Source organism: Eurypyga helias, unplaced genomic scaffold, assembly GCF_000690775.1.
Source record: "Eurypyga helias isolate BGI_N326 unplaced genomic scaffold, ASM69077v1 scaffold44790, whole genome shotgun sequence".
NCBI lineage: Eukaryota > Metazoa > Chordata > Aves > Eurypygiformes > Eurypygidae > Eurypyga > Eurypyga helias.
This window is the reverse complement of record NW_010224637.1, coordinates 10194-21885: the sequence shown is the minus strand read 5'-3', so window position 1 is coordinate 21885 and position 11692 is coordinate 10194. Positions and strand designations below refer to the sequence as shown.

Here is an 11692-nt window from a genome sequence, read left to right as displayed (position 1 = left end):
CTGTGCAGGGCGGTGGGATCATCCGTGTGCCCATGGCGCTGGGGGGGGCTGACCCCCACCCGGAGGATTGTGTCCAAACCTCTTGTTGGGCTACACATTCCGTGCCACGGCCAAGGGAATGAAATCGGGAAATGCCGTTACAGAAAGTCTCCCACGTCTTTTCATCCTATTTTGGACCAAAACTGCTGGAGTGGGAAGAGGCTCTGGACAGCATCCGAGGTGCTGGGTTTGAGTGCAGCATCCTGGGAACACTTATTTTCCCGGTGTCTGTGGGTTGGAGGAGGCAGGAGCTGCCTTCGGGCACGCTCTGCCACCGTGGGAGGTTTTATCAGTGGGAAAATCTGGGGATGGCTGAAAGAGCGACGGGGAGCGCACCGGAGCGGGAAAACAGGAGCAAGGAGTGAGACCAGCTGGAGAATCCTTTGGCATCATGGACTTGAAGTGATGCAGAACTCCAGGGGGGGATTCCAGTCCCTGTCGGGAGAAGTTGGCCTCCCTGGAAATGGATTTCCAGCCTCGTGGTGATGAATGTGTTTGGATGTGCCATACTGCTTGTGCCCTGAGCAGCTAGAGGGGGGCTGTGGGATCATCTCCCAGTCCCACAGGCACCCAGCTCGTAGAAAGCACTCGGAATCCTGCCGGTCCCTCTCCCTGGCACTCTGGAGAGCAAGGGTGCTTCTTCACAGTGGTTCTTTTGGATGCAAAAAATTCCTGAAGTACCTGGAATTTCCACTTTGTCTGTCAGTAGCCAGCGAAGAGCAGAACTGCTCTGTCGCATTCCCGCTGTGTCAGAAGGTGAATGAATCCGTGGGGCGGTGTCACCAGCTGCAGGGCACAAGGAAATGCCGATGGGAGGAAGCTCCGCGCTCCTTCCTTTTTTTGGACAAGGGAATAGGTCCCACCAGGTGGGCTTAGTGACGTGTAGAAACTCCCGCTCAGAGGTTGACCAGGCTCTGGTTTCTGTAACGACTGATTTCCAGGCACGGGGCAGTGCCATCAGCCTGTCCCAGTTTCTCCTGGGAAGCAGAGCTTAGCCAGGGGTGGAGGGAAGGCGGCCTAGCGCAGAGCAGCGTTGGGTGTCCCCTGTGCCACCACAGCTCCTAACTCTTCCTCTCCCTGCAGCTCGGGGAAGACTCGGATTACGACAAGCTGAGCGATATGGTCAAATACCTCGACCTGGAGCTGCACTTTGGGACGCAAAAACCTACGAGTAAGTACCTGGGTCCCAGAATAGGTCCTGGAACTGGCTGGAGACAGGGGTGCTGGGTGGAACTGGGGCTCAGTGGGTGATGCCTGGTCTGAGCATCACCTGCGGCACCGAGTTCATTCCTACACAGGACTTTGTGGCCGGTGGTGCAGCAGATCATTAAGGTGGAGATGGTTTCACTGTCTCCCTTAATTTTCTCTGCTTGCCGTTACCTGTTTTGTCTCCACATTTCAGTCCATGGGAGCAGTGAAACTCAGCTGGAGGGTTTTGCTCCCCGTTGCGCTCCGTGCTGCTGCCAGGCCATCCCCATCCCACGGGAATGCCGCTGTGCCAGCACCCCTCTCCAGTGCCACGAGGGGCCTGGTTTGCAACAAAGCAGAAGCTCAAACCTGCACCCCACACTACCCCGACAGCTGCCCACCTTGTCATGGGCTGTGCATATGGCTGGCTTTTTATGTCTATAATCAGTTAGTTCCCCCCAAAAATAAAGTACGGGGTCTGTAGGTACCTGCCCATGCAGCCTCCCCATTGCTCTTGAATCGGGCTCTCCTGCAGACCCCCCGACCAGGCTCTCCCACCCACCCGGCTTCTCTCCCACCCACACAGTGGGTCCAGGCTGGGGGTGCCACCCTGCGCAGTGGGAGGCACCGGGAGCGTGGGGTGACAGCTCCTGCCCCTCACAGCCTGCCCCAAGGGAGGGAAATGCTGGGAAAGGTAAAATTGCAGTGGGATGTCCGAGCTGTCTTACAAAGGACACGACACACGATGGCAGCGTGGGCAGAGCAAAGTGAGAGCTGGCAGATACAGAGGGAGTGGCAGTGGGATGCTTCTCAGAGGGTATTTTTTTGGGGATGCTTCCGGGCAGTTTGGGATTTTCTGTGTGTTTCACCTCTTGTTTTACCTTTTTCAGCTCCAACTGAGTCCTCCATTGAGGAGATCTTTGAATCGCAGAATTCAAGGATTCCCGGAGCCATTGCTGTGTGCAAGGCATCAGTTCTCCTCTCTCCATTCATGGTTTCACTGTTTTCAGGGCAGTTTTCTTCCTGCTGGAGCCGGCTGAGCCTGTCCTTACCCATGATTAAATCTTTCAGTTTCTCTTCCAGAGCCAACTCTCATGCCTGAAAACTTTAAAAAGAAAGACGTGGTTGAAATTTTGTCCCACAAAAAGGCCTACAACACATGTAAGTAACCATCACGGTCAACGCCCCCCAAAACGGGCCCAGAGATGGGACGGGGGATGTAGAGAACTGGAAAGGTAAAAGGAAGGAGGCTACATGAGCGCAATCCCATGAGCGGAATCCCAGCACAGCTCTGCTGGTTTGGGCTCTTCCTGCAGCCCACAGCCCCTCCGTGCTGGGCTCAGCCTGGGCTGGGGGAGAAGGCTTTCCGAGGAAGGAGGGAGATGGGATGTGACTCATTGGCCTGGGGAGGGAGAGGGAAGAGCTTGCATGGGTGTGCGGGGCTGCCCAGCCGCCCGCCGGAGAAGGGTCAGAGCCGCTTCTCCAGGGCGTGCTCCTGGGAGGAAGGAGGGTGGGAGGGCTTGGTGGGACCCTGCGAGACCCTGGTCTCCTGGCCGCGGGGGATGTGGGAGAGGAGGAGGCGCTGGGGTTGGTTTCCAGTGCAGCCCAGCCCGAGGATGCACATGATGCAGGAGCTGGGGGGGTCTGCAGGAACAGAGTGACTCCTTGGGCCCCCTGGACTCTGCAGGGGCTCAGGGAGTGGAGACCCTTTCTCCCATGGGCTGAGCCTGTGCCATCACGGGCACACGTAGAAATCCACACCACTCTCACCTGGGAGAGACTGACCTTCCCCTCCTAGCCCCATCCTGCCAGACAGTCTGTCCCTGGCACACCCAGCCCCCCGCCGGGGTCTGGTCCCCCTGCCTTCACAAGTGACGAGCCTCCCTTCCCCCCAGCCATCCTGATAGCCCACCTCAAGCTCTCGCACATCGAGCTGCGCCAGATCCTCATGACGATGGAGACGGATCGCCTGGAGCCTTCCCACATCAAGCAGCTCTTGCTGTACGCCCCGGACAGGGAAGAAGTCCAGCGCTTCCAGAGCTACAAGGAGAACCCCGGGAAGCTGAGCGAGCCTGACCAGTTTGTGCTGCAGGTACCTGTGGGCAGGGATGTGTGCTCGGGGAGCGAGATCTCCGTGTGCAGCATCCCTGGGATGGAGGGGAGGAGAACACAGCGGAGAGGAGGCAGCGAGCAGGGCGCTGGGGTGCTCACGCACGGGGCGGGGTGGGAGGACTGGTCACAGGGACCATCAGAGAGCGACGCTGGGGCTGATGGCCGAGGTGTCTGGCAGCCCCCTCGGCGGCTGTTGTACAGCCGGAGCATACCACGGAGTTTACTCCATGGGGAGAGTGACTTTGCCCAACTCGGACTTACTTTCTGTTGGCAGTCAGTTGTGGCTATCGGCATGAAACCGTCCTGGGGCAGCAACGGGCCATGCCCAGCGAGCTACAGCAGCCGTCCCAGCCACTCCGCTGCCTCAGCTGCGCTAAGCAAGGGAACGCGGCTTTCCCGCGCAGGGAAATATGCTGGGAAAAACACCGAGTCGGAGGGATTATGGCTGATGGTGAGAGTGGTGGTTTTCTGCTTCTCCTCTTCTCAGATGCTGTCAGTGCCAGAGTACAAGATCCGCCTGCGCAGCCTGCATTTTAAGACCACTCTGCAGGAGAAGACCGAGGAGATCAAGGCCAGCTACGAGTGCATCTGCAAGGCCTCGCTGGAGCTGAAAAGCAGCAAGAAGCTGGCTAAGATCCTGGAGGTCAGGACGGTCCTTCTGGTAACAGCCACTGGGGGCTCCCAGTGTCCGTGAGACCATCCACAGGCAGCCGGGCAGCTAGCAGGCAGCTCGCAGATAGCTCGCCGGTAGCTCGCAGGCAGCTCGCAGGCAGGGAGCTGACAGGGAGCTCGCAGGCAACCAGGCATCTGGCAGAAGCCAGATCTGCCAGACCCCTGCTTTCCCTTTAAAATATGCCCGTAAAGATCTGCAGCTGCAAAAGGCTTTGGGAAGAGGAGAGCTTAGGCACTTAGAGCAGGAGAATCCTTGTCTTGCAGGCAGGAGATCTCTGAGTGGACCTCCAGACTGAGCCCTGAAAGGACAAAACCACCCTGAAATCAAAAGGCAAAGCCAAATTGCGCACAGCCAGACCCTGAGGCTGTGACACAAGACAAAACACCCCCCTTAGACACTGACAAAGCCTGGGGACCCCCATCCTTAGTCTGGAAGTGGCAAAGGAGCTGTGGGTGCAAGCAGAGCTCCAGGCCAGCCCTGGGCACGGGCTCCCTGCAGTGCTGGGCAGCACAGACCTTCCCAACGGCTGCAGGGGAGGGAATGGGAATCCTGGGCAGCATCCATGTAGACCGCGTGGGGAAGCATCCAAACGATCTCTTACAAGGGTTTTGGAAATTTGGGAATGCAGGTGACAAGCGAGGCATGTTTTCTAGCTCGGGCTGATGGATGAGGACCAGTTTTGGGTCTGAAGCGAGGGCTTTGCTGCGGAGGGTTCGGTGCAGGCTTCGTACGGGAGCAGCTCGGAGAAGAGGGCAGCCTGCGCTCTGACCCACAGCCCGTCCCTTGGGGCTGCTGTGCCGGCGGGTGCGTTGGCAGCCCCCCTCCCAGCATGTGGGGGTGACAGCATGAACAGTGTGTGCAGAGCCAGAGGAAACTCTGCCTTTAACACGCACTCCGCCACCACATCTAACCCACCGAGTGACCTGATCAGGTTTTATTAAGGATGCTCTATGAGCACATCTACTGCGGGGGTCTTAGCGGAAGTGACCCGGCACAAAAAAGGGTGTTTTCCAACTGCCCTGTAGACAGAGGGAGGTTTTTTACCTCTGCCCCTATGCCATCACTGGTAGGTCCCTGTGACCCAAAAGAGGGTACCCAAGGAGATGGGATGGTGTAAGTGCTGCAGGTCACTGGCCAGACCTGGGGTTTCTCTTTGCAGTTTGTGCTGGCAATGGGGAACTACCTGAACAACGGGCAGCCCAAGACTGGCAAAACAACAGGCTTTAAAATCAATTTTCTCACTGAGGTAAGACGAAGCACGCTTCTTCCCATGCCGGAGGCACCAGTGCCAGTTCATCATGCCTGTTCCCGTACAAGGCTCCGGGGTGCAGCGGCTCCCGGAGAGGGAAGGGGGGGCTGGATCGATGCACAGGGTTGACTTCCGAGACACTAACTGTGGTGTCACTTCAGTGTGCTGGGGCGTGACAGGGTGAGAGGCTGGCCAGAGCTTTCTGTCTGCGTGGTGGGAGAAAACGAGGGTCTTTATCCCACGTGGGTCTCCCAAGGGGTGGAGGACGGGGGGACAGCCCTGCCCTGTGGGAGGGAGGCACTGCTTAGCATCTCAACACCTCTAATCTGGGCGTAACGTGCTGTGTAAACATTAAATGTCCTATTTAAACATTAATCCGCGTGGCATGGCTGGGAATTGCCAGGCACGTGAGCACCGGGAGAGCTAAGCAGGGCAGAGGAGCCCCTGTGTATTTTGGTGATGGACACAGCGAGGGCTTGGCCAAACCCACTCTCCCCTGCTCAGCAATCTCCTTACTTGTTCTGCTTTGCCGCAGCTGAACACGACCAAGACCGTCGATGGGAAATCCACCTTCCTGCACATTCTTGCCAAATCACTTAGCCAACATTTCCCAGAGCTCCTGGGCTTTGCCAAGGATCTTCCTACAGTGCCGCTCGCTGCCAAAGGTAAGGAACAAAAGCACCTGCAAGCTTTGTGTCTCCTTGCACTGTCAGGGTTCTGCAGGGGTCTGGAATCGGCCACGAGCTGCGTGGCGTTAGCACAAGCAGCTGAAATACGTGAGGAATGGTCCTGAGCGAGAGGATGGGGCTAGGAAGGGACGAGCTTAGTGACAGGGGAGGGCCCATCCATCCCACATGGGAGTACCTAGACGGCTCTGTCCCGTGACCTGGACCTTCCTTCTGCCTTGAAAAAGTGGTTCCCAAGTTCAGAGGTACCTTGTAAGCACAAATCAGGCACAGATGAGGGAAAGGCCAGGAGCAGGACTGCTCCCCCCAGCCTCTGCCTCCCTCCATCCCTGGCATGCAGCTGTCCCGGCACAGGTGCCAGCACTATTACAGTTTATGCATCCAGCTTTTTCCAAGGGCAGGGAGTGACAGGACAAGGGGTAACATGTTTAAATGGAAAGGGGATAGATTTAGATTAGATTAGAAGGAATTCTTCCCGGAGAGGGTGGGGAGCACTGGGACAGGTTGCCTAGAGAAGCTGTAGATGCCCCATCCCTGGGAGTGCCCAAGGCCAGGCTGGATGAGGCTTGGAGCAACCTGGTCTAGTGGAAGGTGTCCCTGCCCATGGCAGGGGCTGGGACTGGGTGGGCTTTAAGGTCCTTTCCCACCCAAACCAGTCTGTGATTCTGTGATAATTACTGCCTGCAATCACACCCCTCAAGTTATGGGTTCACAGTCCAGGCGCAGGTATGTCACACTGACGGGGGATCATACGGCTTCATCGGGTGCAATAAAAAGGAGTCACATAGATGCTGGGGTTATCATCCATCTGCTTGTGTTGGTGTCAGGTGGGCTGGCTGCTTGCAAAGCATGGGCTGCCTTCTCCTTGCACACCATCCGCTGTTGTTTGTGAGTAATTCCCTTGGGAATTAGTGCAAAGGTGGATAAATAAAGGATAAATTTCAGGCTTGAGATGTAAATTTCCACCCAGTGACGGTCTGTCCCTGTAGCTTTCCCAGCTGGATGTTGTACCTGGCCTGTTAAATAACAGTTCTGTCACTGATGGCTCCCTGCTGCCCAAACTCCTGCCACTTCCTACCCGATTTTAGACCCTGTGCCAGCCAGGGCTGCCCAGCTTGGCCCTCAGACAGGCCACAGAGCAACACAGCTCATAACCCAAACCTTCCCAACACACTGTCATTCACTTTCTCCCTTGCCTGGAGAAGAGGTAAGGCTTGGCCCTCGAGACAGCTAGGAGTCTGAGCCTGAATCCATTGTCCCACCATCCCATACACGCCATGTATCTCCCTCCCAAGTCAAGTACCCACGTATTCATCACTTCCCTCATTCTGCTGAGTCCTGGGCACGTTCCAGGCTCCTTTTGAGGTCCTTGGCATCTCTTGGCCCCAGCACTGGCTGCTGGCAACTTGCTGGAGGCCAGCAGGAAGGTCTGGTTGGCCACCACACCCTGGGCAACGTGGACAGGTTGTGCAGAGCCATGAAGACAGACAGCCTGAAGCACCCTGACCGATGGCCCCTGCTCCAGGCCCTCGCTTTGCCGCAGGAACCGAGCCAGACCTGTCCCCTAACGCTCTTGACTCCTCTTCCCGCGCAGTCAATCAGAGAACGCTAACGGCTGACCTGAAGGACCTGCACACCACCGTCAGTGACATACAGCTGGCCTGTCGCAACATGCCAGCCACCGCCGAGGACCGGTTTGCAATTGTGATGAGCGTATCCTTCTGTAAAAGGGGCAAATCACTGATGTGACACTGGCCCTGAGTAAAACCATTTGTCCTTATGGCTCCTTGGTAAGCAGCAGCGGGCTGTGTCCGGCGGGTAAGAAAGCACTGTCTCCGCACCTGGTGAGAGCGTGGTGGAAATCTCCACCTTCCACTCTGGCTTAGCCAGCATGGGGAACAGCTTTTGAGGTGACCACCCACTCACATGCCTCTGGTGGGCAGAAACCCAGTGCCACAAGGCCAGAAAGCTCCCCGAGTTGTTGTTCCTTTCAGAGAAGGGCTGCTGGGGAGGACTGAACATCCCCCCGCGTGTGGCCGCAGCCTGCGTTTGCACCATGTCCTTTCTTAGACCCGAGATGAAACCCAGCCATTCCGTAAGCAGAAGCGGTTCCGACCCCTACCAGACCCATGGTACGGCTGTTTTTCCTTAAGCCCTTCCTCTCAGTCCTTCCTGGAGAGCGCGCAGCCTGCCATGCGATCCCTGGATGACCTGCAGCACAAGGCCATGGATGAATTCAGCAAGGTGTTGTCCTTCTTCGGGGAAGACTCGAAAATGACAACTTCGGAAGCTTTCTTCGGCATTTTTGCAGAATTCATGAGCAAGTTTGAGGTGAGTTGCACTTTTCCACTCTACCCAGCGAGGGGATTCCAGCTGAGCGTCAATGAAGTGCCTTAATTGCATGCGAGCTGTGGGAACGAGATGAGTTTTTTGTGAGCACGTGTACCCGAGCATCTCTAAAATGCAATTTGTCTAATGTACAAGCTGGGCGGCTGGTGCAGCAGGCTGAGGTGAGGGTTGATGGTCCATGCACCACCACGGAGGGTTGTCACGGTCCGACGTGGGTTAACGACGGCTGCGTCGGAGCACCACAAAGCAGACGCCTGGACTGACTTTTCCAGTGGGAAGCCAAGGGGAGAATTAAGTGCACAGTGGCCAGGACCACTGAAACACCCTCTCTGTCCACACCAGCCCTTGCCTGATGCTCAGCTCCTGCTCGTTGCTCCCTCCCTGCAGCGGGCGCTCGGTGATGTGCAGGTCGGCGAGAGCCAGCGCAGCCCCAGGATGACCTCCCCGCTTGCCTGGTGACGGGCTCGCAGCAATGCAAGGTGCAACAGTTCATTGCCAACAAAGTGCAATTTGCTCCTGTTGAGTTTGGTTGTAAATACGCTGCTGTCACCTGCTACCACCAAGCAGAACCACGCACCGAGAGGTCGGGGCAGTTTGGACGCTGAAAAGGCACCGCAGGTGATGGTGGATGGATGCGAGGGTGAGGCACGGGAACAAGAAGGTAAATACCGCGCTGGTCTTCACAACAGCTTTCTCAGCATCCTCCGTTTCCAGCTGAGTAAAGGATTTCAGACACATTTGGGTAAAATCCCACTCTCTGTGTTTCCAGAACACGTATAATGGGCACCAGCAGTCGCTGGAGTCCAGCCAGAGCCCCTTGGGAGCCAGAGCAGGTCAGGTGAGGAAGGGAGCGGGGGGACAAGGGCTGCCACGTGTGCCTGCTCCCCTGGGACCCTGAGGAGCCCCTCTCAAATCCCTCTCCAAGCCCTCGAGCTGCACCGTGGGGCTGGAGCTCCACCTGGCAGCAGCAGAGGGGAGACCATTGGAGGTGGCCTGGAGGCTTTAATCCCCTGCTTTTGCCGGCCAGTGACAGTGGAAAGCAGCATGACCTTGCAGAACCCTTCTGGCACACCCGTGTGGTCCCAAACACAGGTCCAGTCTGGTTCCACCCAGCTGTGCTGGCGAGGAGGGCAAGCCCTGGCCGTCAGCTTTGCTTAAAGGTGTGGCAGAGGCTGACAGGTCTTGAAATCTTCCCAAGGGTTTAACATCAGCGGCAGACCCGTTTAAACTCACCAGGAGACATAAATCCCTGAGCATTTTGGTGCCTCCTTGGAAAGCACAGAACCCTCAGGAGCCTCTAAATGAGTGGGAGTCCGCTGCAGCCCCAAACACCATCCCCCAGGCACGGCAGAGACCAGTGAGAAATACACCCCCTGCCCTCCTTCCTGCACCCCCGAGGGCAGGAAGAGAGTCCCTTTACCATGGGATGTTCTCGCTGAATATACCCAGGGAACTCCAGAAGCATGCACGTACATCTTCCAGCCACATCAACTGTTACTCAGATGACTTAATTCCCTCCGAGATGTCCCCTGGGAGGAAAGGGCTAGCAGCATCCCGGGCAGCACATGTGCCTCCGAGCAACACGGTTGCCCCGAGAGCTCAAACCTACAGTGCGTTCACATCGTGAGGCATTGCTCCGTGCGAAACGCATCCATTGCCTTTCAAACCCGACACCCTCCAACGTCCTGCCCCGTGGAAGCGCTCCAGCAAGCCGTAGTGTAGGTCACCATCCTCCCGTCCATTGCCAGAGCTGGAGCTCTTCCTGCAGCCCCTGCTCAAGCACAGGATCACCAACTGGTGCATTATTTATGGGAGACCTTATGACCACCAAATCTTCAGTTTTCAGCATTTTTTTAAGCCCTGCTGTAGGAAGTGAAGTCTATTTTCGCAAGCGTTCCCAGTTCATACAGCTTTAAGTGCCAGGTAGTTTCTTGCGTTGTGTTCCCAGAGGTTTAGCCCCATCTGCCTCTCCTCTGTCCTGACTGGTGACAGGGCAGCGCTCACCCAGCTCCTCTTCCCAGTTTGGATGTTGCACACTGTGTTCAGTTGTTTGTTGTTTTGGGGGTTTTTGTTGTTTCTTTTGTTTGTTTTTTTAAGACATATTCAATATTTAAACCACTGGAGGTTCTTTTGAAACTCTCATTCTCCATGTGAAAATGCTGTACATAGACTTTGCTACATGTCGTGACTTTCCAAAACAGTTAGAATTCCAGCCCCTTTGGTATTTTTATGTGAATATTTTCAAAGAACCAGAACTTCTGATGTATGGTTATATTATTTGATAATGGGACTGTATATTCACAACTCAGCCTCTACCCAATGCCTATGTGCTCTTCCTAAAATAAAGCTACTGCTTTCTGCCTCCTGACTGCACGTACCTCTGTGCCCCGTCGAAAATTTCTTCTTAAAACCGCTGCATCTGGCACTTCTGTGACTGCGCTTCTCCACGTTGGCCCCTTACACCCACAGGAGAGAGATGCAGGATCTGGCCTGGCTGGATTTGGGCCGGTATGGGGAAAATACCTGCCTAATTGTGAAGAGAGCTGCTTGCGTTCCAGCGTTCAGGACAGCGTGATGAATATGAGCCACAGATTCTTAAAATAGTATGGATGTTTTTTCTGCAGCCTGCAGAAGAAAACATTTAGCGAGCGTATGAGCCAGAGAATTGTTCCCCTCTGACAAGGAATTCTTGGCTGAAGGTGGAGTTTATATCCCTGGAGCGATTTATCTCCCTTCACACTAACAGGGACCGGTTTCATATCAGATTTCCTGGTTGTAGTTTAGCTTGTTTACAGCAGCCTGCTCAAGCTCTAGGTCCTCCCTGGAGGCCACAGCACTGGTCAAATGGCTCGGAAAAGAGTTAAAAATGTCACAGGTAGAAGTCCCTCGCTGGGCACGCGTATTTGAAGTGCTCGAACCCCTCCTGACATTTCCTTAGCCCGACCAAGCCTGGCTCTTCCCGGGGATCTCCAGCAGCCCGGCGTGGCTGTCAAACCCCCACCCCGCGGTCCAGCACTGCTGTAACCAGCACAGAATGATGTCCCGGAGCCTCCGTGCAGCACCTACGTAGGGCAGTTGGCACCCGTCACCGCACGCGCTGGGTTTGCCGCTTCTGGGTCACCGCAAGGATCGGGTAATTTTGCCCCAAAGCCAGGGCGCTGGCCGGGCGCTCTCCTTTTAGCCTTGTGCAGCCCAGCCTTAACAGAATGCCTGCATCAGCCTCCATCATGGGATCCTCTTCCCAGGAAAGCCTGTCCTTGGAAAGGAAATAATAAGTCAGGCAGCAGCCTGGGGTCAGCACGGGGAACACAGCCGTGGCGTGGCTCCGGCTCCATGGGGTGCCACTTCCATCAGAGACGGGGGAATGTGACCCTGAACATCCCAGGGTACAGGTCA

The 11692-nt window shown here is 56.1% G+C and overlaps 1 protein-coding gene across 1 annotated transcript; it reads left to right on the top strand.

Moving 5' to 3' along the window:
* The first annotated feature begins 131 nt into the window (after nt 1-131).
* Nucleotides 132-8755, top strand: LOC104505788 (delphilin-like). Its single transcript, XM_010146499.1, has 10 exons — nt 132-269; nt 1123-1210; nt 2299-2388; nt 3123-3319; nt 3827-3982; nt 5172-5258; nt 5797-5926; nt 7542-7660; nt 8114-8278; nt 8684-8755. Exons 1-10 carry the CDS (start codon nt 132-134, stop codon nt 8753-8755), a joined length of 1242 nt encoding a protein of 413 aa, XP_010144801.1.
* Nucleotides 8756-11692: the final 2937 nt, after the last annotated feature.